The following is a 24,280-nucleotide window of genomic DNA, read 5'->3' on the forward strand; positions in this document are numbered from 1 at the left end:
TATTTGTTGTTAATGCTGCGGATATTTCAGCAAAAAGTTTGCATCAATTTACCACCATAAGACTTTACTGTGTTTATAACAATTCGCGGTTCATCAATCCATCCATTTTCTACCGCTTATCCGAACTACCTCGGGTCACGTGGAGCCTGCGCCTATCTCAGGAGTCATCGGGCATCAAGGCATGCGCGGTTCAATTTCACGAATTTTTTCACTTTTTACACATGTTTCCAGGGCTCTCAAGTGTCACGCTCACTCATTTCGGTCTTTTGTCACGCACTCCCGCCACACATTGTATTTCTCACGCAGAAAAACTATTTATAATACATTTAATATGCCGCAGCGCCCAAAAGTTATCTGGTCGCCCCGCTCTCACTATGGAAACTGGCAGGAATCAAGCGCGTCTCCCCTGGAGTTTTTAAAAGAGCCTGCCACGTATCAGCCAATCAAAAAAAAGAAATAGGCTACACAATAGCCAATCAGAAAATAGCACTATTGTATCTGGGTAAGATTTAACGGAACAACCAATGAAAAAAAGCATCCTGGAATTGTTCACCATCTTCCTCGTTCACCCACAGAGGAAACACTCGAGCTCCGAGCATCACTTTTATGAGGCGCGGAAGTTGACAAAAGTGAAGCGAATGCCGAGAGAGGGGTTGAGTGTGCGCGAGATGGGTTGAGTGTGCGCGAGAGGGGTTGAATGTGCGCGAAAGGGGTTGAGTGTGCGCGAGAGGGTGCGAATACGCGCGAGAGGGTGCATACCATAAACGTGCGCAAGAGGGAGTCGAGAGTAAATTATTCTGAAAAAGTAATTTCTAGTTACTCATTACATATTCAATAGTGTAATTAGATTGCTGTCCAAATTACTCTGTCCAAAAAGTATTTAGTTACTCATTACTAATTACTTTCTATATCCTACATCAACCTTGATAAATTAAGTGATTCAAGGATAGACATGAAACGGCTTATTTAATTCATTCAAAATAATAATATTATTAACTGACCAAAGTATTACAAATATGAGCACAGATTTTAAAGTAAGACTTTGAATTTTGAATTGACATATTTAGAATTGCAGGATACCTCCGTTGACCAATTCCCATTCTAACTCATACGGTATTGGTCAACGGAGGTATCCTGCAATTCTAAATATGTTTAAGACACGTTTTATAATTCTATTTCTATTCTTTTACAGTGCACTTGTTGTCAGTGCAATGATGTTCAAAGATATTTTACAGAACTAAACACTTGTGTGACAATATATGATGAAAGTATGCGCTCCAGAAATTTGAACAGCATGGATCAGTGGCATAGGTTAATGGAGGAACACTGCCGTATACAGTGTTGGGTGTAACTAGTTACTAAGTAATTAGTTACTGTAATTTAATTACTTTCCCCTTGAAAAGTAAAGTAAGGGATTACTCATATGTTTTCTGCAATTTAATTACAGTTACTTTTGATGTAATTAAACTAAATACATTGTGAAATATATGCGTGTGCAATGGTGTAATTGACTTCAAAATTCAAAGTCGTTACTCCCTCGAGAGTTTAAGGTTGGGGAGACATTAAGGGATTCCTCACTCAAATATGAAAATTCTGTCACCATTAACTCATCTTCTAATTGTTCCAAATCTGTATATATTTATTTGTTCTGATGAACACAGAGAAAGATATTTGGAAGAATGCTTATAACCAAAGAGATTGTGCTCCCCATTGACTCCCCTGTACAGCATCTGCTACATGTATCTATTTTCTTAGTTTCCCCATCAGGAAACTGCAGAGGGTTTTTGCTTTGAACACGGAAGTAACACATGCAAAGAGCCCATTAGAAAACAGCAGAATAATTTAAAACTTGTTTTCATGATTTAGTACCTGTTTCCTGTATTTTACAGGAAAAAATCATACAAGTAGGAATAACATCATGTATAATAATTTTCTGAGCTAATTAATTGTGTTTCTATTCACCTACATTTATTTAACCTAATTACATACATTAGCTTGGAAATATTTTATATAGCAATCCATGATAAACAAAACTAAATGTTGTTCACCCGTACTGGAGCGAAAACCTACAGCAGGGATCTCCAAATCTGCTCCTTGATAGCTCTCGTCCTCAAAATTTCTGCTCCAAAGCTAATTGAACATACATGAGCCAATATTCACAACAATTTTTATCTTAGCATATGAGGCCTCCTAAACAGCAATAAAAGTTTTTAGTTTAGAGTTACCTCTTAAAACCTATTCACAACGCTGCTGAGAGCAACTTTTTGTTAAGGAGTAGAAAGAAATCTTAAGCTAAAGAAAGGTCGGGTTGAACTCGTCGCTATGGATGGTCAGCAAGCTTACTTACTATACCCACAGTGGTTGGGTGACAGGGGATGGGTCTTCTTTCGGTAATTTAATTATAGAATTATTAAAGAAAAATGTATCATACTGACATATTTAAATAAAATATAATTGTTGCCATGTTCAGATCAAGATTGTTAAATCTAGTTTTTATTGTGCAGTCCAATTAATATAAATCAAACCACATTTTTTTTCTATTAGGTAATAATAACTTTAAAGATACAGCTCAACACAATAAAAACATAACACAATAAATAAATAAATCAATAAATATTGAAGTGGGATACCTCGCCTTTAATATCAAACAATAGATGTCATTATAGACATCAAATAAAGTAATTGTCAATAAATGCTATTAAATTCCAAATCAGAGCCAGTATTCACAAAACATCTTAAGGCTACAAGTAGCTCCTAACTTGCCGATTTAGGAGAAACTCTTTATAACTCTTAATAATATGCATTTCAGTCCTAATTTTTAGTTAAGCTCTCAGAGTATTTCACAAAGAGTTTTAGCATTAAAACTAGCTCCTAAATATGTGAATCGTTTGGGGTAGTGAAGAGGAATCACTAAGAGTAAATCACAAACAATCCTAAAAAGGCCTCTGGCTCATAATCTGCCTCGCATTGTAACCATTTTGGAAACATTTATTAATGTTTTTAAAAGGCAAAGCTTTTAAAAAGTATCGCCTTTTCAAACAAAAAAAGGGCATTTATCAAACAATAAATGCCCTCACCAGACCACACAACTACAAAGAAACAAATCCCACTTCACCCACTTCATATTCTCTTACCCCGTCACAACTGGTGGAGAATGCGGGCGTGGAGTTAAGAGACCGTCTCGGCTATCTAGTTTCCCTAATTTTCGTGTTTCCTGGATCGGAAGAAGGACGGACACGCTCTCTCTCCCCGCGGTCCACGAGGAAGTAAGACGAGGACAAGAGAGAGAGAAAGAGATCGCTGGCGCCGAAGTTCAGGGACTATCCCCGCCGGCAGAGAATGCTGCTCAGCCGACCGCGAGCGCTGCCCAGCTGCCAGAGAGCGCTGCCTAGCTGCCCGACAGAGCTGCCCAGATGCCAGAGACCGCTGCTTAGCCGACCGACCGAGCTGCCCAGCTGCCGGAGAGTGCTATATAGCCACCCGAGTGTGCGGCCCAGACGCCAGAGAGTGTGGCCCAGCTGCCAGAGAGTTTGGCTTAGCCGCCGGAGGATGCTGCCCAGCCGACGGAGGACGCTGCCCAGCCGTCCGAGAGCGCTGCCTAGGTGGAGGTCCCCTTCGTGGATTAGCCAGCGACCACGTCCGTCTTCCAGCCCGTCGTACAGTCCGTCTTCCAGCCCGTCGTACAGTCCGTCTTCCAGTCAGTATGGGTCGGACTGTCAGGCGGCATTTTCCCTCCCACCCCGATTATCTTCCCGAGGCACCTACAGGAGCTGCCCGGAGACCAGGTTGACGCTTGGGGGGGGGAATGTGACGAGGTGCCGTTCTGGGATCAGCGTCACCTGGGAAACGGCCCGGCAGCTAATGCTGATTGAGATCACCTGACGCCGATTAGCTGCCGGGCATAAAACCCGCGTGCTCCCAGCACTCTGGGTCCCAAACTATAAGAGGCCTAACGCTGGATCCTTTCTAGATCCCCCATGAGAGAGAGTGCGAGAGGCCAGCGAGGGAAACACAGGACACCAGACTGCAAGAGCACCGATCGGACGACAGCACACCACGAGCACCCCGGACATCACCGTTTTGAACATTCTTCTGTTTTGTAATAAATTCCCCACTGGGGTTGCTCTGACTTACCAGTTGTGTCTGTCGTATTCTCTTACCCCGTCACAACACTTTAGGGAAACCATCATAACAACAATATCTTGCTAATAAGGGCAGCATTAGAAATAAGGGGGTTAATAGTACTTTTTAGCTGAAACAGAATAATTCAAGATACATTTTCCAAAATATAACAAGTCCTTAAATTACAGTTGTTGTAGCTCTATTCTGCAATTACACGAATGACTCAAATCACAAAAAAATATTGAATTTAGGCTTATTTTTTAAAAGATTCTCTGCATTTTAGCATCTTTAGTTTATGAGAATAGTACTGCTCCTGTAAGCGAAGAAGCCTTTCCTGTGTGTCGAGAAGCCTATAGGTTGTTTCTATAATAAAGTAATTTTAAGCTCCAATTTCTGTTCCAACAGATATGCTTATGGAGCAGGACTACCACCAGTTGCTGCAGGACTGGCAGGGCTGGAGAGAGCGTGGGAGAGGCCAGGGTAGCAGGAGCCAGGGGTGCTGGAGGCAGGGGGGTACTGTCCCCTTGGTCCCCCTGTCACAGTCCCTGGGAGCTTGGGAAATGTTGCCCACACTGTCTCGGTGGCTAATGTGGACAGTCCGTCTTGGCTACTCGATCCAGTTCGCCAGAAATCCTCCCAAGTTTTGGGGCATCACCTCTCCCTCTCTCAGAGGCAGGGACGCCTCCGTACTACGGGCAGAGGTCTCCACCCTTCTGGCGAAACAGGCAATCGAGTCCGTCCCTCAAGCCAAGATGTTCAACGGGTTTTTACAGCCAGTACTTCATCGTTCCCAAAAAAGACGGAGGGTTGCGCCCCATTCTAGATCTGCGTACCCTGAACAAGCACCTTCACAATCTGCCGTTCAGGATGCTCACGCAGAGGCGCATCCTGACATCTGTCAGGTGTCAGGTTTGGTTCGTGGCAATCGACCTGAAGGACTCTTACTTTTATGTCTGGATCCTGCGTCGACAAAGGCCGTTCCTACGGTCCGCGGTCGAGGGGTGGGTATATCAGTACAGAGTCCTCCCTTTTGGTCTGTCCCTGTCTCCATGGGTCTTCACGAAGATCATGGCAGCCGCCCTTTCTCCTCTTCGGGAAAAAGGTGTGCGGGTACTAAAATTATCTCGACGACTGGCTTATCTTTGCACACTTGTGAGATCTGTTGAGTACACAAAGGGACCTGGTGCTCCAGCACCTAGATCGATTGGGATTACAGGTCAACCGAGAAAAGAGCAAGCTCTCCTTAGTGCAGAGCATCCTCTTTCTCGGTATGAAACTAAACTCTGTCCTCATGACGGCGCGACTGTCCGCAGCATGCGCCCAGTCGGTGTTGAACTGCCTGGAACACTTCAGGCAGCCAGCGGTCCCCCTGAAACAATTTCAGAGGCTCCTGGGACACATGGCGTCCTCGGCAGGGGTAATACCCCTCGGGTGGATGGACATGAGACCGTTTCAACACTGGCTACAGAGTCGAGTTTCCGAGGACAGCGTGGCACACCGGCAGCAATCGCATGGTGATGATGCCCCTCTGCCGACGCACCATAACCCCTTGGTCTCCATGACCTTTCTCCGGGCAGGGGTCCCCCTCGGGTAGGTTATGAGCCATGTCTTGGTGACGATGGACGCCTCACTGCAGGGGTGGGGTGCAGTGTGCAATGGGCACGCAGTAGCGGGGCGCTGGACAGGCCCCCGTCTGCGCTGGCATATCAATTGCCAGAGTTGTGGGCTGTGCCGCTTGCACTGAGAAGGCTACGGCCTCTCGTTCAGGACAGCACGACAGCCGTAGCGTACATCAATCGCCAGGGTGGCGTACGCTCACGGCAGATAACACGACTTGCCCGACGCCTCCTCCTGTGGAGTCACCAGGTGATCCGCTCCCTGCAGGTCACGCACATCCCAGGCAAACTGAACAAGACAGCCGACGCGCTCTCTCGTTAGTATACGCCCCGTGGAGAGTGCCGACTCCACCCCCGTGCAGTCCAGCTCATTTGGGTGCTGTTCGGGCAGGCACAGGTAGACCTGTTCGCCTCCCACGACATCACCCATTGCCCGCTTTGGTACTCCCTGACCGAGGCCCCCCTCGGCACGGATGCCCTGGCTCACAGCTGGCCACGGGACAAGCGGAAGTACGCCTTCCCCCCAGTGAGCCTCCTTGCACAGACACTGTGCAAGTTCAGGGAAGAGGAGCAACAAGTGTTACTGGTTGCGCCATACGTGCCCAACCGTACTTGGTTTTCAGAGCTGATGCTCTTGACAACGACTCCCCCCTGGCCCATTCCCTGAGAGAGGACCTGCTCTCTCAGGGGATGGGCACGTTCTGGCATCCCAGACCAGACCCCTGGAACCTCCATTCTCCGTGTCCACGGATTGCCTTGAATTCGGCCCTGGCAACTCTCCCGTTATCTTGAGACCCAGGCCCGGATGCGTGCCCAAAGTTCCCACTACTCCCTTCCGGGACCAAGTGGTGGACTTGTAGGCCCTCCCCATCGGGGAGGAAGACCCAACCCCATCCGTGTTGTGTCCAGTACGCGCACTGCGCCTCTACTTGGACTAATGCAGAGCTCAGAAGCTCTGACCAGCTCTTTGTCTGTTTTGGAGTACAGCAGAAGAGGAATGCTGTCTCCAAGCAGAGGCTAGAGCACTGGGTTGTGGATGCCGTTACAACGGCATACAGATCTCAGAATCTCCCATGCCCATTGGCCTTTAGGGCTCACTCCACACAGGGTATAGCCACCTCCTGGGCACTGGCCAGAAGCGCCTCTCTAGCAGACATCTGTAGAGCTGCGGGTTGGGCTATGCCCAAACACCTTCGCAAGGGTTAACTACCTTCGCGTAAACCCGTTGTCAGCCCACGTGTAGGACTGGCATCCGGTGGGGCGTATGCCTGTGAAAGCACCTTCCCTCCCTCCAGTAGGTTGGGTCAGTGTGCTATCTACCGCTCTTCTTACCCAAACATATGGCTAAGAACAGGTATCTCACCAACCTTCCTTCTTACCCAAACACTGGTTAAGAACAGGCATTCCAACCATCACTAAGCAAGCACCCCCTGGGGGTCGGCTGGGCAGAGCAGCCTTTCCCCTTAGGCAGGGACACCATATGAACTATCACAGATAGCTCTAGCCGGACCTAGTGCTACCGGACGTCTGTAACACCCCCTCCGTGGGCTGTTCCATCTGATATATCCTCATGAGAATGGTTCCCACTCCTGGTAACCCATGAGCTTCCCCAGGTGGACCTCCATCTCGCAGTTAACTACGACAGAAAGGGAACGTCTTGGTTGCGTCTGTAACCTCAGTTCCCTGATGGAGGGAACGAGATGTTGTGTCCCTTATGCCACAAACACGTATCGTAATCTGCAGCAGTCGTGAGAGGCTCTCAGGCTCTTCAGGACAAGAGGTAAATGAATGCTGCACATCCGGGGGCGGAGACCGGCATGAAAATTTCATTCGCCAAATTTCATTGGCCTTTTCTATAGTAGTCAGAGTTGATTGGTTCTCAAGGGCGAACCCCATCTGTCGTTCTCGACACAACGTCTCGTTCCCTCCATCAGGGAACTGAGGTTACAGACGTAACCAAGACGGAGCATTGTCATGATTGGCAACTGAAGTTTTGTAACTTAAAGAGAGAGGGAACCTTATTTTGATTTTGGAATTGTATGTTGTGTATCTCAAGCATCTTTTTTAAATTAATTACAAAATAATTATGATTATTATTTTAAAAGTCATTGTAATAAGCATTGCAAGGTCAATGCATCAGTCCAGCCCCAGAATGCTGTTGTCTGAATGCCCAAGGACACTATACACCACCGAGGCAATCCGTTCTAGAGCCTTGGCTTCTGAGCCTCCTCCTAATAAATGCAAAAATGTTGGTGAGTGATAAATATTATTATCTGATGATATAATAATGTTAATTTATGTATAGGCAAAATGCAGTGAATAATGGAAAATAAAACATTGCAGTCAAGTTGAAATTAAAGTCCTATTACCTGTGGCAGTTGTATGTCGCTTGAATTCTGCTATCTCGGCCCTCGCTTGAGACTGCAAGCAATACCAGCACATTTCACAGTCATCTTTACTTCTGGACAGAAGTGGGAAAGCTGCATTTATTTGCATGCTTTTATTTTCCCACGCTTCCTTTTTGGTTTGGGAAGTTTTCCCAATTCCCAATTTTCTGTTAATTATGTCTTTCTTTTCATTTACAAGATGAGGGAGAATTAACAGCTGTTCCTGCATCCAATTTGGTTTTCTTTTACGTTTGCACGCCTTAAAGTCATCCATGATTTTTCCAGTCTGTAAATTAAAAAGCTGCTTATATGCATAGCTGCTTATTGTTTATGAAATTCATACATAACATATGGGTGACAATTAGTTGAATGTATACTTGACAGTTTGTCTACACTGTATAATCTTTCTTTTGGCCTATTCAAACGGGATTAGCGTTATCTGGGGATTTTATACATCCCCACATCTGTATATCATGTGGCGCATTCGCACAGGATAAGTGAAGCCTTTGATTTTACTCAAACTTACTTTTGCGTATAGTTTATAAAGTTTGCGTATAGTTTATAAAGCCTATTGTTGTGTGGTGTTTAATGATATATGGCAGTTCCTGACAGCATTAAGACCGGCGATCGTGGTGATCTTCTGACCGGTTCACGATCACGGGTCTCAAATGCTGGCAATTTAAAAAGAGTTTCCATGATAAATAAATAAACGGGAGACTCCCGGTTAATACAGCAATTATGACAATGTATGGAAATGACCCAGCAAACCAAATTAATATCAAAACACTTCAAAACAGCCTCCATTATGCGCAGTGGATAAAACCACAAAATCACAGATATGCGGGACTAATATTATCATAGGACCTCTGTGTTCGTCCAAATATGGCAGATAATTTATGGGGGAATTTTTACTTTAAAAATGAAAGACATGGCCGATTCGCACTGGATTTAGATCACAGACAACCTTTGCAATTATTACAAATGACCAGAGGTCCCAGTACTAATCCCGTGCGAATAGGGCTTTTGACTGTGGTAACATGTAATTTTTATCTGTTTTACCATACTCACACACACACACATACTGTATTTTCTTTATTTTTTATCTACCATGCTGTTAATGTCAACGTAATTGATAGAAAACGAACGGTGACACAATAGGTTTCTGTAAGTGCTTTAATTGTTTGTGTCATCACTAAAGAAGGTTGTGACAGTACCAAATCATCTCCACCGTATAGCTGTATTTCTCTAGTTGCTAAATATGTAAATGTAGTGATATCTTCTATTTCTGGCGCTATGGCATTTCTGCGCTGTCTTGGAGATGTTAGCGTGTCTCTAATAGGATCGGTCACAAACATTAACCCTGAACAATTTAATGTGTTGTGTCTATTAGCTCACTGTCGTTAAATTCAATGTAATTTAATGTTATATAGGGCATTTACAATTTGCATGCATCAAAGCAGCAATACAAAAAATCCAAGAAAAAACAAAGTTGAACACACACAAAAACAATAATACAAATCTGATAAACCTTTAAAGTAATATGGAAATTGTCATGCATTTCAACACATTTCTTCTCACTTTTTGTGTTTCATCCATTTTTTTTGCTCCTAAAGAAACTCTAAAGTTCCTTAAAAGTCTTAAAAGTTTTTACAGTATATTTAAAATTAATCATTTAAATACATTTTGACTAATGTAAACACACACAATTGAAAAGTGTCTTAAATATTCCATAGATAGATAGACAGACAGATACATAGGCATACAGTAGTAAAGAATTCGAAAAACTTTGCAAGGACACAAAAAATGTTTTCCTCCTCTTGCAAATCCAACACCCTTATCTATGCATACATTCTATAATTGTTCAAATACTTAATACATCTAATATTGTAATGAACCACATTTGTAATTAAAGGATGACCTGTAACAGCTGAAGAGTAATCTCGGTTACACTTTATTTTACAGTGCCCATGTTACATTGTAATTATACTTTTAAGTTAAAAAAATAACTAAATGTACTTACTATAGGGTTAGGGTAAGAGTTTGATTCAGGGTTAGTTTCATGTAACTATGCATAATTTAAAGTAAATACATGTTACGTGTTACAAAGGCACCGTAAAATAAAGTGTTAGCATAATCTCTCATTTTTGCTGTTTTTCTGGTTGTTCAATCAGTTTCCCTTTGTTATATTTCTGTCCTATACCATATGGCACATGTGCAGAAATAGTGCCCATCTCCTTGGCACCCTCAATGTGGAACATCTGGTCATCAAAGAAGATGTGTGGGCGAATCTTTTGCAGCAGTGGCCCTTTAGGGGCCCCAGCAAGGAACAAAGCCTCATCAATCTCCAGACCCCAGCTTCTAAGCGTCTTAAGCACACGAGCCCCTGAGCTTGCTGCACTTCTGGCCGTCACCAAAAACGTACGAATAGGGCAGGCCAGTCGTTCATTCTTGGCATAGATTTTTTTCTGAAGCTTCCCAAGCGCCTCTAGAAAACACTTAAGCGGACCCTGTGAAAGCAGAGATAATGGTCTATTACTGGCAGGTGACAATTCTAGAGCAACCATAATCATTTCACCTTAAGGTGAAGATGACTTTAGTAGGGAGTCAACCAAATTGTGCAGATATAATAGCATTCCTTAACAAAATTCCTTTGTAAGGCATTTAAAGACAATATTACAGCTTGCATGACTCCTTATTTTACTAGTTAACAAGTCAGTTGTGTGTGAATGTGAGTGACTGGGGTTCTCCAGGAACAGGATTGGGAAACACTTACTTAGATGAGCGGAGTCTGAGAATGCTGATGCATTCTCTTGATGCAGCAACATACAGTCTGGTCCATAAATATTGGTACATCGGCACAATTCTAACATTTTGGGATCTATACACCACCACAATGGATTTCAAATGAAACGAACAAGATGTGCTGTAACTGCAGACTGTCAGATTTAATTTAAGGGTATTTACATCCAAATCAGGTGAATGGTGTAGGACCTACAACAGTTTGCATATGTGCCTCCCACTTGTTAAGGGACCAAAAGTAATGGGACAATTGGCTTCTCAGCTGTTCCATGGCTAGGTGTGTGTTATTCCCTCACTATCCCAATTACAATGAGCAAATAAAAGGTCCAGAGTTCATTTCAAGCGTGCTATTTGCATTTGGAATCTGGTGCTGTCAACTGTCAAGATGAGATCCAAACCCATCAGAGAGATAGCAAAAGCATTAGGTGTGGCCAAAACAACTGTTTGGAACATTCTTAAAAAGAAGGAACGCACCAGTGAGCTCAGCAACACCAAAAGACCCGGAAGACCACGGAAAACAACTGTGGTGGATGACCGAAGAATTCTTTCCCTGTTGAAGAAAACACCCTTCACAACAGTTGGCCAGATCAAGAACACTCTCCAGGAGGTAGGTGTATGTGTGTCAAAGTCAACAATCAAGAGAAGACTTCACCAGAGTGAATACAGAGGGTTCACCAAAAGATGTAAACCATTGGTGAGCCTCAAAAACAGGAAGGCCAGATTAGAGTTTGCCAAACGACATCTAAAAGATCCTTCACAGTTCTGGAACAACATCCTATGGACAGATGAGACCAAGATCAACTTGTACCAGAGTGATGAGAAGAGAAGAGTATGGAGAAGGAAAGGAACTGCTCATGATCCTTAGCATACCACCTCATCAGTGAAGCAAGGTGGTGGTAGTGTCATGGCGTGGGCATGTATGGCTGCCAGTGGAACTGGTTCTCTTGTATTTATTGATGATGTGACCGCTGACAAAAGCAGCAGGATGAATTCTGAAGTGTTTCGGGCAACATTCTCTGCTCATATTCAGCCAAATGCTTCAGAACTCATTGGACGGCGCTTCACAGTGCAGATGGACAATGACCCAAAGCATACTGCAAAGGCAACCAAAGAGTTTTTGAAGGAAAAGAAGTGGACTGTTATGCAATGGCCAAGTCAATCACCTGACCAGAATCCGATTGAGCTTTCAGAAGACAAAACTAAAGGGAAAATACCCCAAGAACAAGCAGGAACTGAAGACGGTTGCAGTAGAGACCTGGCAGAGAATCACCAGGGATGAAACCCAGCGTCTGGTGATGTCTATGCGTTCCAGACTTCCGAGTGTAATTGACTGCAAAGGATTTGCAACCAAGTATTAAAAAGTGAGAGTTTGATTTATGATTATTATTCTTTCCCATTACTTTTGGTCCCTTAACAAGTGTGAGGCACATACGCAAACTGTTGTAATTCCAACAACATTCACCTGATTTTGATGTAAATACCCTCAAATTAAAGCTGACAGTCTGCAGTTAAATCACATCTTGTTCGTTTCATTTCAAATCCATTGTGGTGGTGTATAGACCCAAAAATGTTAGAATTGTGTCGATGTCCCAATATTTATGGACCTGACTGTATATCTGCTAGTGATGAAGGAAAACATCAAATACTTAATGCCATTGAGACATACTGTACCTGAGCAAGTGGAAGATTCTCATGCTGCTTTTCATGCTCAAAGAATGTGTCCAGGCCATGCTGCTTAACAATGATCTCGGACTCATCAGAGAAAAGCACAGCGTCCCCATCGAAGGCCACACGCAGTTGAGTCTCGGAGAGCTCCATTGACATATCAGGCTTGTACATGATAGCTGCTGCTATACCTTTTGGAATGGAAACCAAAACAAACAATGATTATACAGTAGTGGCTTATATTCAGCATTACATATATACTACTGTAATTATGTACAAAAGTATTGGGGTGCCACCTTCTAAGTAACAGGTTTGGCTACTTAAGTAATTTTCGTGAGCACAAATCTTAATACTTCAGCACATAATGATATTCTAGAGATCTGTCTGCTTTTTGTTTCATAGAAAGAGTTTGGAACAGAGCATGTGAGCGAAGCGGAGTGTTAATATTTTTTGCGGAGTTGAGAGCGCCTATCTGAAATTTCCACTTTGTTCGCTCAATACACTCACAGTCGCTTGCTCAGCCGTCTTGGTGATTTGTTTTTTTTTTGCTGCTGGATCACTGTCCCATATACAGTTTGCCGCATGAGCCTGAAGACTGAATAGTAGAACAATGGTAACAGCTTGCGCATCAACTACAAATGCCTCATCCATTTGCAGAGGTGCGTGGGAGACCAGAGGTTTAATACAGGCTCATTTCAGTTAAAAAACATCAAATTTATATTTATTTCTCGTAAGAAGTAATCATTGCAGTGTCACTAACACAATGCAACAGTTTGTTTTCTGAAATAAAACCTGAATAAACCTAGATGTCAGATGCTGCGACAAATGTTATCTCCACCGGACGCAGCATTCGAATTAAGACCCAGCTACTTTGTCCACGTTTCTAAAAGTAAGATCATTTAGATCCAAGTTTTAAGATCGCATTTCCCCTTTTTTTGGTCTATTTTTCTTTAGAACGTGTTACTGATACTTTTATTAATGCCAGTAATAATAAAGGTGTTTATATTGTGCATTTCATCTTTTGTGAGTTTGTTTTGAATGTTGCACTATGCCAGCAGTATGTTCACGGAAATAAAGTAACGAAAATCAAATATACTTTATCAGTTGTTATACATTTATTTTAGGCACGAAAATACTTCCTAGACAGATTTTATGAATGAATGAATGAATGCAGCATTTATATAGCGCTTTACTGTGTAGAGCTGTACACCCAAAGCCCTTACAATCATACACTCGTATGAGGGGGGACTCTCCTCACCCATTTTTATGTCGGAGCGGGATCTAAGCAGGATTTGGCGATACACCGCCCACTTTGCTCACATGCTCTGGTATGGGCACAGATTGGGAACCTTTTTTCAACATGACAAACCCATTAATGACTTACAGAGGGGCCCATTCATTTCATAACAGAAAATGGCCCTTCTTCATAACAAAGATGGAAACAAAATTGTGGCATTAATACTAAATATATTTTTCCCATGATTCATTTCATAACAGAAAATGGCCCTTCTTCATAACAAAGATGGAAACAAAATTGTGGCATTAATAGTTAATATATTTTTTAGTGGTGGGCCGTTAACGGCGTTAACGCCATTAACGCAGTGAGACTCTTATCGCGCGATAAAAAAAATGTCGCCGTTAATCTATTCTCAAAGTTGGGTTGGGAGCTGGGTCTATACTACGCAAGCTATGATGACTTTCACCTTGATATTTTAGCTCGGATGTATACCAGCTTAACTGCACTGTACGGGGCGAGAACGAGATTTTTCAACACTTTCAACACGCCATTCGCGTTTGGTCTGAACACAACATAACGTTACTGTGAAATTACCGCATCAAACGTGACGTGCTAACATGGATGCAGCTATGAAGCCGCCGGGTTTGTTTCAGGGAATATTAATTTTTAAGAAGCTTCCCAATAGAAACATCGACAAGACTAAGGTTGTTTGCACCTTGTGCAATGCGGAATTGGTTTAAAAAAAAACACTTTCTCTCAGCAGGTACTGGTCTAGCTTTAGTTGAAACCAGTAACTTTGTATTGAGATCTAATGTTTTATGGCTCCTGTATGACATATCGCTTGTTGCTCCCTCACACTTTGTAAGTCGCTTTGGATAAAAGCGTCTGCTAAATGACTAAATGTAAATGTACTGTAGGAGCTCTTCCAGTCTCAAGTACCACCTAAACGGAAATCATCCCTTAGCTAATGCGGAAGTAAACACAAGTTCATCTTATTGAACATAATTTAATTTTCATCACCAATTATCATAGTAGAACAGCTTTCTCAAGCAGTTTGTGATGCATTTTTGAAACAGGAGATGAGCCCCTGGTCTAATGCGCCACCTGGCTTGAGAAACCCGTTCTCAAAGACTTACTTTTAGTCATTATTTGGGTAGCACACATATTCTGAATGCCTTCGGCAGAATTCAAATGAGCCATTTTAATCTAGATTAATGTAGATTAATTTCGGAATGAATCTAGATTAATCTAGATTAAAAAAATTAATCTATGCCCACCACTAATTGAAATCTAATGTATTATGGCTCCTGTATGACATATCGCTTGTTGCTCCCTCACTCTTTGTAAGTCGCTTTGGATAAAAGCGTCTGCTAAATGACTAAATGTAAATGTACTGTAGGAGCTCTTCCAGTCTCAAGTACCACCTAAACGTAAATCATCCCTTAGCCAATGCGGAAGTAAACACAAGTTCATCTTATTGAACGTAATTTAATTTTCATCACCAATTATCATAGTAGAACAGCTTTCTCAAGCAGTTTGTGATGCATTTTGGAAACAGGAGATGAGCCCCTGGTCTAATGCGCCACCTGGCTTGAGAAACCCGTTCTCAAAGACTTACTTTTAGTCAATATTTGGGTAGCACACATATTCTGAATGCCTTCGGCAGAATTCAAATGAGCCATTTTAATCTAGATTAATCTAGATTAATCTTGGAATTAATCTAGATTAATCTTGGAATTAATCTAGATTAAAAAAATTAATCTATGCCCACCACTAATATTTTTCCATATATTGTACATTGTCATGAAATCAGAATACTTTGGTGCTAAACCTGTAAGACTGATAAGGCAATTTCATTTGTGTTTTGTTTTGCCCCTAAACAAATAAAAAATATGTAAGCAAAAGGGATGCCACAATAATCAATATAATTTTGTACCGTTCGGTGCGACCTCTACGGTTCAATACGTCCAAGTGAATTGCGGTTTTCTGGTTTGCGTTTAAAAAAAATTTGTGAGCGAAATTACACTGTGAACTGGCTCTGTCCTTGTTTGTCTGTATGCTGAGATCAATAAACGCATCCCGAATATCTAATAGCGAGTGGTGATCGGGCAGTGAAGTGATACTACCTGCAACACGAGAACTGGCTTTATTTTAAGTAATAATGTCTAAATTTTTCACATCAGGAATTTATTTTTACATTGCATACAAAAGCTGCACGTTAACGTTGATCTCAGGACATGCAGCAAGACCGTCTCTTCTAGCACCATGCCAATCTGTTTAACGAAAGTCATGCCACTCGGCGGCCTTTCGGACAGCTATTAACGTCTTAGCAAGGGCGTCTCCAAGCAGCTATTTAGCATTGCATTTCTTCTCATTTAATTGCAATGGCAGTGATGCACCTTGTTAATATATGTTTATAAGTAACTTTTTACTGTTCCTGTCACATAAGCATAAAACAATCAAGAAACACTTTTATGTGCCATGAGAACCGAACCGAAAAGCGTGGGCCATAAACCAAGGTCCGTATTGAACCTTGGGTGAGCCGTATTGTTGCATCCCTAGTAAGCAAATTCACATATTCACAAGTCTCAAATACTTTTAAATTCATAAATGGTATTTCACATATTACAAACATAAAATACAAATGACAATTATTATTTTTTTATAATTTAATATCTTTTAACTAGTTATTGCATCTGAGTTTGCAAAGCATTGATGTGGATTGCTTTAGAAAAAAAAAGTTTTTGAAAGGATCTCTTTAGTCAATTAGATGTGATTTGCTAAAAAAATTATGTTCTAAATCCTGGAATTTAGAACAGACCTTAGGCATAACTTTGACTAAAAAAGCATAGTTGTGGAGTGTTGGTTCCACGATTTCCTTTTGTCAAGCCTGGAACTAGTGGGAGTGGTTCATTGCAAGGCAGATATAAACATCTAATAACAGGATCATATTACTGCAAGAGACTCCAATTCACTGAATGTCACTTATAGATCAGTAACAACCAGATTTATGCTTCTTCAGTCACAGCTTTGAGCAAGGCATATTCTGATTGACAGAACTGAAAACTGAAAGATCTAAATTTGTAAACTGTGCTTAGCATGGAAGTCTCAAAACAAGCACGCACAAATCTAAAGCAAACCAAATGTCCTACGAACATGCAAACTGATGCTTGTGAATTCATTTAAATGTATTAATGTCAATAAGAAGCAAGTATGACTCGACTTTTAAATGTATACATAAAGGGGCTAATTTAACTGTATAGTTATTTAACAATTTACCCTCCTCAATGGCCTCCTGGACTTTCTTGGTGTCTTTTGAGAGATACAGGTTAGTCATGTAGGCCTTGAGGTAGCCGATTGGGCTTTGACCTCCAGTCATGCAGAAGCGTTCTATGGTCAGATCTGAAGAGTGGGAAAAGATTATTTCCATTTTACTACTAGCTTTAAACTGTGGATATGTCATTAAAATGCCATTATAATGCCAGGAAGTGGCATACGATTTTAAAATTACTTTGATAAGAATCTGATAGAGCAGTTGACAAAATACAGTGAAAAAATAATAGGCATACCATAGTGATTTATACTGTTCATGAGTCGCACCCCAACCTGGGCATGGTTATTTGTCATGAGAACGATGTCAAACAGCTCTTCACTGTCTGGATAGAGAGTTCTGAGCCGTTCATTTACGGTCATCAGTGCCTGTATGAATATAATATTTGTTTTTCAATTCAATTTTCATTCTATAGCTCTTTTAACAGTTTGAACAATTGCAAAACAGCCATTTTTTTGCATAAAACAGAAAAGAAAAAAAACTATGAAAACTATGAAAATACATTTTTTGTTTTAACATTCCAATAATTTCAATTTAGTATATCTACATTACAAAGTGTAAAAAATTTACAGGATTGTAATTTACAGTTGTGTTCAAAATTATTCAACCCCCACTGAAATTGATTGTTTTGGTCGGTTTGACACTGATTATGATCATTCAGTCATCCTGCTTACAATTAAATCAAAGAGGCACGTGTAGGTCAGACAAATATAACATAACATTTATAATGAAATAACCACAAATGTCTTTTCTGAGCTCACATCATTATCAGTTTTATTCAACCCCCAAGTGACATTCAATCTTAGTAATTAGTACAACATCCTTTTACAGTTATAACAGCTTTTAAACGTGAAGCATAGCTTGACACAAGGCTCTTGCAGCGATCTACCGGTATCTTCGCCCATTCATCATGGGCAAAAGCCTCCAGTTCAGTCACATTCTTAGGCTTGCGCACTGCAACTGCTTTCTTTAAGTCCCACCAGAGGTTCTCAATCGGATTTAAGTCTGGTGACTGCGATGGCCACTTCAAAATGTTCCAGCCTATAATCTGCAACCATGCTCTAGTGGACTTGGAGGTATGCTTGGGATCATTGTCCTGTTGAAAGGTCCAACGTCTTCCAAGCCTCAGGTTTGTGACGGACTGCATCACATTGTCATCCAATATCTCCTGGTACTAAAGAGAATTCATGGTACCTTGCACACGCTGAAGCTTCCCAGTACCTGCAGAAGCAAAACAGCCCCAAAGCATGATTGACCCCCCGCCATGCTTCACAGTAGGCAAGGTGTTCTTTTCTTCATAGGCCTTGTTCTTCCTCCTCCAAACATAGCGTTGATCCATGGGCCCAAACAGTTCTAATTTTGTTTCATCAGTCCACAGAACACTATCCCAAAACTTCTGTGGTTTGTCCACATGACTTTTGGCATACTGCAGTCGACTCTTCTTATTCTTTGGGGACAGCAAGGGGGTGCGCCTGGGAGTTCTGGCATGGAGGCCTTCATTACGCAGGGTGCGCCGTATTGTCTGAGCAGAAACTTCAGTACCCACATCGGACAAATCTTTTCTCAGTTCCTCAGCAGTCACACGGGGACTTTTTTCCACTCTACGCTTCAGGTAGCGCACAGCAGTCGAAGTCAGCATCTTCTTTCTGCCACGACCAGGTAGGGTTTCAACAGTGCCCTTTGCCTTGAATTTGCGAATGATGCTTCCTATGGTGTCTCTTGGTATGTTTAACATCTTTGCAATCTTCTTATAGCCATTGCCCTTCCTGTGAAGAGTAATCACCTGTTCTCTTGTCTTCCTGGACCATTCTCTTGACCTCACCAGTAAATGTCTAGAAGGAGCTGAGTATCACAGTCATTTTAAAGCTGCCTAATTGGTGCTTATCAGGCTTTATTGCTGCTCCCTGATATCCACAGGTGTTTTCAATACCTGATTGAAATCACTTCATTGAACCTCTGTTCTTCAGAGTGGTAGTCTTTAAGGGGTTGAATAATTATGTCAATGAAGAATTCACAAAAGAAACATTTATTACTGTATTACAAAACTAATTGATGTCATTTTAGTTGCATATGGTTCTTTAAGAAGTCCTTGTAGGATTTCATTCTGAATACAATTACAAATGTACACTAAATTCCCTAAAACCATTTACAGCATTGGGGGTTGAATAATTTTGAACACAACTGTATCAGGGCTCTGGCTGGTGAGGTGAAAGATGACAAGGTGTTGGTATCAATTATAGGGGCCCCCACTGCCCAGGGGGAACCACAGAGTACAACAGTCATACTATAAAGTTTTGTATATATTTATTGAAAGCATTTTATATGTTACGGCTCCGATGTTCTTCCGTTCAGGTTCATTCACACTTAACACACATCACACCACAGGAAAATCTGATAAAATAATCTGTAGAGCCTTTTAAGATCATTGGGACTTTGTCGATTATCTTGTGGTGAGGCCCCAGCAAGGGTGACAGTTAGGAACTTGGTTGCAAGTTATATTTTTTGTGGCTTTTTGCATTTATTGGGATAGGACAGAAGAGGGATGACAGGAAAGGCAGGGTTCCAGACAATAAAAAATTAAGAGCCATCGCCTCCTATAGGGGAAACAATTTACTAAAATTTTTAAATCAGAGTTTTTATCCAGGGGTTTTCCTGACTCAATATGAGGCCTACCTTTTAGTTGTTTTAAAATTTACAAACAACATATAAAAGTTAAAAAAATTATATCAAAATGACAAGTTATATAAAATATGAAATGTATTCAACCAAACAAAAAGGTGCTTACAGCTGACTATGACACCCTCCCAACCCCTTCAAACCAACTGAAGATCCAAATGACAGCTGACAACAGAGAGCTGTTCTGGCACTGAGCATGCAGGAATTAGGCCTATGCAACCAAATTTGGATGGTCGCAAAATATCACTTGCAAATTAATTTGTTTTAGGCGCAGCCTGGAGCCCTGAAAGGGTTGGGCAGAGATAGGGGAGCGGGACTGGGAAAGGACTGTCGAGACAGGAATCAAACTCGGGTTGCCTGATGTCGTTATATTGGCGCTAATAGAGAGACCAGCAGGCGTGATGCTCATTGAGTTTTCCGCATCTACGTCTCAGTATATAAAGACATAAACACATGGACTTCATCTCCAGCTGCTCTGAGAGTTAACTTTACAAGCATGTCATGGGGACACACATGAGTATTTATTTCATGGAGCTTCTAAGTTTCTAGATACGGCTCTGCTCATAATATATGCCATATGTCTAGTGAGCAAACTAAGGGCGACACCAGCAAAGACACAAAACTTCAATTTTGTTGCAGTTGAGAAAAAAACATAGCAGGCTCAACCAAGACCAGTTCTTCTCTGGCAGATAAACAATAAAGCTGTTTCAGCTAGGCAGAGGAGAGAACACTCTTTAACTATGCTGTAAAATAATATAAAAGGCTGATCAATTAGGTGGTTAAGCAAAATAAATAAATAAACAAATTGCTTTTCATATAATAAAAGCTTGAAATAATATTACATTTTTGCAAATCTTTACTCATTAATTGGTTAAAATTCTGATAATTCGTCCACACTACTACAGAGGTTCGTATAAAAAGTTGCTGTCTTTTAAGTGCCGTTGTTCTGGATCAACTGGAGATCTTGTTAACTTGGGAAAGGAATGTACACGCATTTGTTTATACTTGATTTCTAATCAAATGTTACATAGTGATAGGTTCGTGATTGGGATTTTCAAAGGAGCGCTGATAAAAAATGATGTATCACATTATTAAATAAATGTTTGTATCAATAGCAGACTGTATCCGCTAAAGTCCGCTAAGTAAAGTAAAGTAAAAAACGCAAATACATTCAGCAAGAAAGTAATCCCCGCCCCTTGATGTTACAGTTTTTCTTAGTCGCTTTGCTGCATTTCTCACATCACTATTAACATTTGCACAACATTTAGTTCAACCTCCACAACATTTCGTCATTTGTGCACATCATAGTAGCAGTTTCTCATTCCTTCCAACAAATTGCAAATGCTTTTGGACATGCATCAATTGCTTTCATACAACTCTCTGCTGTTTTATAACATTATCATTTGCTTATGTCATGTCAGTCAAAATTAACTAAACTTGTGAATTCTGAGTAGTTATTCCATATAAAACTAATAGTCCTCATTTAATTCATTGCTTGAGTCATTACATACAAAAATGTTGAACTAGTTGTCAAAATCTGTCAAGCAAATTTTATTAAAAAATATAATCTTTTTTTCCTGAAAATGTCTCCTAAATTGAACAATTTCTCTCAGGTGAACCTCAGCTAAATCCAATAGAGGAATTGTTCTCTTCCTGGAGGTGGAAGGTATATGACCGGCATCCACATACCCAAATGGCCCTGCTAGTGGCCATGGATGCAGCTTGTGATGACATCACAGCAGAGTCCTGCAGAGGGTGGATTCGCCACTCGAGGAGATACTTTCCTCGCTGCATTGCAAGAGATGATATTCGCTGTGATGTAGATGAAACCATGTGGCCAGACAGAGAGGAACGTCTGGATGTGCATGAATGATTTACAGTACTATGTATGTTGTATGTTCAGTTCCAATATGTACTGCAATATTGTTTACAGTTGTGCACAGCTATACCCAAAGGGAGTTTATGTTTGTTGTAAATAAGGGTGTATTTATTCTTTTGCACATTGCTGTGAACAAATTAGAATTGCAAAGAGCATATGCAGTAAAAATGTGAAACATACATATTCACTGTCTTGTACTCCGATACCTCACTAAATAATAATAATTTATAATAATAATTTAGTCATTTGGCAGACGCTTTTATCCAAAGCGACTTACAGTGCACTTATTATACCTCAATGTCTAACTTTACTGTAGTTTTCAAATGGCTGTGCAAATAGTATATAGTGCTGTCTTGAGCATTTTCAGGAAGTGTCACTTTTTTTTGCATTGGAAAACCTTTACAGAGTAAACTGTCATAATGAAAACATGACAAAGCCATTTGACTATCTTGTTCATAAACAGTGACATCTTGATGACATCTTGATGACATCTTGATGACACTGACACTTTCATTGACATGAATACTTGCTTTTGAGGAATGAGCTATCCATTTTGAGCAAGTGACACGCTTTTGCAGGTCATCAACTAGGTTTTTCAGTTTGTACTAATTGTTTTGAGAAACTGTTGTGCAAATGTAAATAGTGATGTGAGAAATGCACCAAAGCGACTGAGAAAAACTGTAAACTGGCGTCTAATCAATCGGTCTCTACAAGAAACTGAACGCTATTATCGAATCTTCGGCCGGGTAAATGCCAATCGCATTCATGTGCCCCACGCACTTATAAGGGCAGATCCTTTGAAGTGCAAGTTCTGGAGGGAGATGAACAGCTGTTTTCGTAAATATAGTTAAAATTTAGTTTATATTTAAAAAATAGTTTAAATATTAAATAATAAAGGCTGTAATAAAAATAACATCGCTTTTCCTTATCTGAGAAAACTGTTCACAACTGCCCATGGATTGCCGATAATAACATTGCAAATAACATTAAGTTTCTTGGACTGACCGATCAAATCGCTTTTTAAAACGTCAATAGAGCCGCGGGAATTACTTCCCTATTGAATGTTGCAGCGTTTTGGACTTTCAAAGTTGTGGCGTCTGAGGATGTGCATTTCTCAATCACACCATCTTTAAAGTCTCTCCACTTATTTGGAATGTTAAGGCGGGCCAGGTAAAGATGTTTACTGGCGGGCAGCCAGTTGACTATCCCTGCGCTACACCCATTTGGGTGATCAGAGTTCGAATCTCTCCATGTTGAGTCATTTATGATTCCTGTTACTCTCTGTCTTCTTCATGTTTTATCCTCTTTGAAATAGTCAAAACACACAAAAAGACAAGCTATGTCATGTTTAAAGACCCAAAGTCTAAATAGTAAGGGGAAGTTATTGTGGCAGTAACAAATAAATGCCACACTGTTGGCAAAAGGTAAATTACTAATACATTTTAATAAATGTTCTATATGATTATTTGTGTTTTAGAGAAAAGCACTGCATACAAGGTTTTTGTACCTGTACCTTTTCGGAATGCCGAAAGGCATTTTTGCAGTAATGGCTGAATTTCTCTCAGCAGAAACTAAGTGTTACCCGATCCATAATGTGCTTAACTGCCTATGTCTGAAACTACACAAATATTTCATGAGATCAAAAAACACTGTAGTACACCAAAGACAGGTAAACTACTGATGCAAAGAAAACACTTTTTGTATGCCCTAACAAGTTTAATAAACATTGAAACTGCTGTCACATTTTAAAGTGGGCGTGGTTCGCAGGCCACCTTGAAATAATCATATAGATCTAATATGGGTAACAGCATTTGATGCGTGTTTTATTCTCGAATCTTTCGCGTTCTTACATCTGCTGAGAAATCAGGTAAAATGATATGCTTGCACGCGCATGTCCCCAGTTACCACGATCCTCAGTTGATCAATAACACAGTAAACCTGGGGTTTGACAGTGCTAGCACCCTTTACCTCTTAACTCAAACGTACACATTTCCATTTTATTTAACATAGACTAAGGTGTTACCGTTTCTTACCTTAACAAAGGGGAAAGCAGAACCGGGTTGAAGCGGCTCATTCTCGTGTTCTTGCTGATATTCCACATACTTCTCCAGCCCTTCTTCCTCAAATACCTTCCTCTCCTTCACCATATCAAATAAGGTCCGAGACGAAACTGCGATTGTAACTGCATTTATTGGTTTAGGCTGTGAAAAACAGTCATTACTGAAATGTTTACGGCCGCAAATGTAGCATGTGTTGTTTTGAAACATTAAGTAGTTACTTACGGGTCTCGGTTTCTTCGATTTCAAGTTTTCATAGTGCGCTTTCGCTGCAGCCCAGTCTGTTTCATCTGCTTTTGCTACCTTTTGATTTGTTGGGTTTAATTCTTCTTGTTTTATTTCACTCATTTTTGTCTTGCACCGGTGTTTCAGCTGTACATGCAGAACTTCCTAGTTTACGATTACATGCCAGATATCACGGAAATGTGAAAGGGGTTGGCATCTGCTTAGCGACTGTCGTTCCCGCCCACTGAAACAGGGCTCCGTCTGAACCTGTATTTCAGCATTGAAA

General features: G+C 41.1%; 1 protein-coding gene across 1 annotated transcript; it reads right to left on the minus strand.

The window, feature by feature from the left end:
* Positions 1-9,204: 9,204 nt before the first annotated feature.
* On the minus strand, positions 9,205-24,280 carry nt5c1bb (5'-nucleotidase, cytosolic IB b). Its single transcript, XM_056747123.1, has 6 exons — positions 23,995-24,280; positions 23,746-23,913; positions 17,396-17,525; positions 17,106-17,228; positions 12,596-12,780; positions 9,205-10,632 (listed from the first exon to the last, which is right to left on the minus strand). Exons 1-6 carry the CDS (start codon positions 24,115-24,117, stop codon positions 10,264-10,266), a joined length of 1,098 nt encoding a protein of 365 aa, XP_056603101.1. The 5' UTR covers positions 24,118-24,280; the 3' UTR covers positions 9,205-10,263.

The sequence above is a fragment of the Triplophysa dalaica genome, chromosome 4, assembly GCF_015846415.1.
Source record: "Triplophysa dalaica isolate WHDGS20190420 chromosome 4, ASM1584641v1, whole genome shotgun sequence".
NCBI lineage: Eukaryota > Metazoa > Chordata > Actinopteri > Cypriniformes > Nemacheilidae > Triplophysa > Triplophysa dalaica.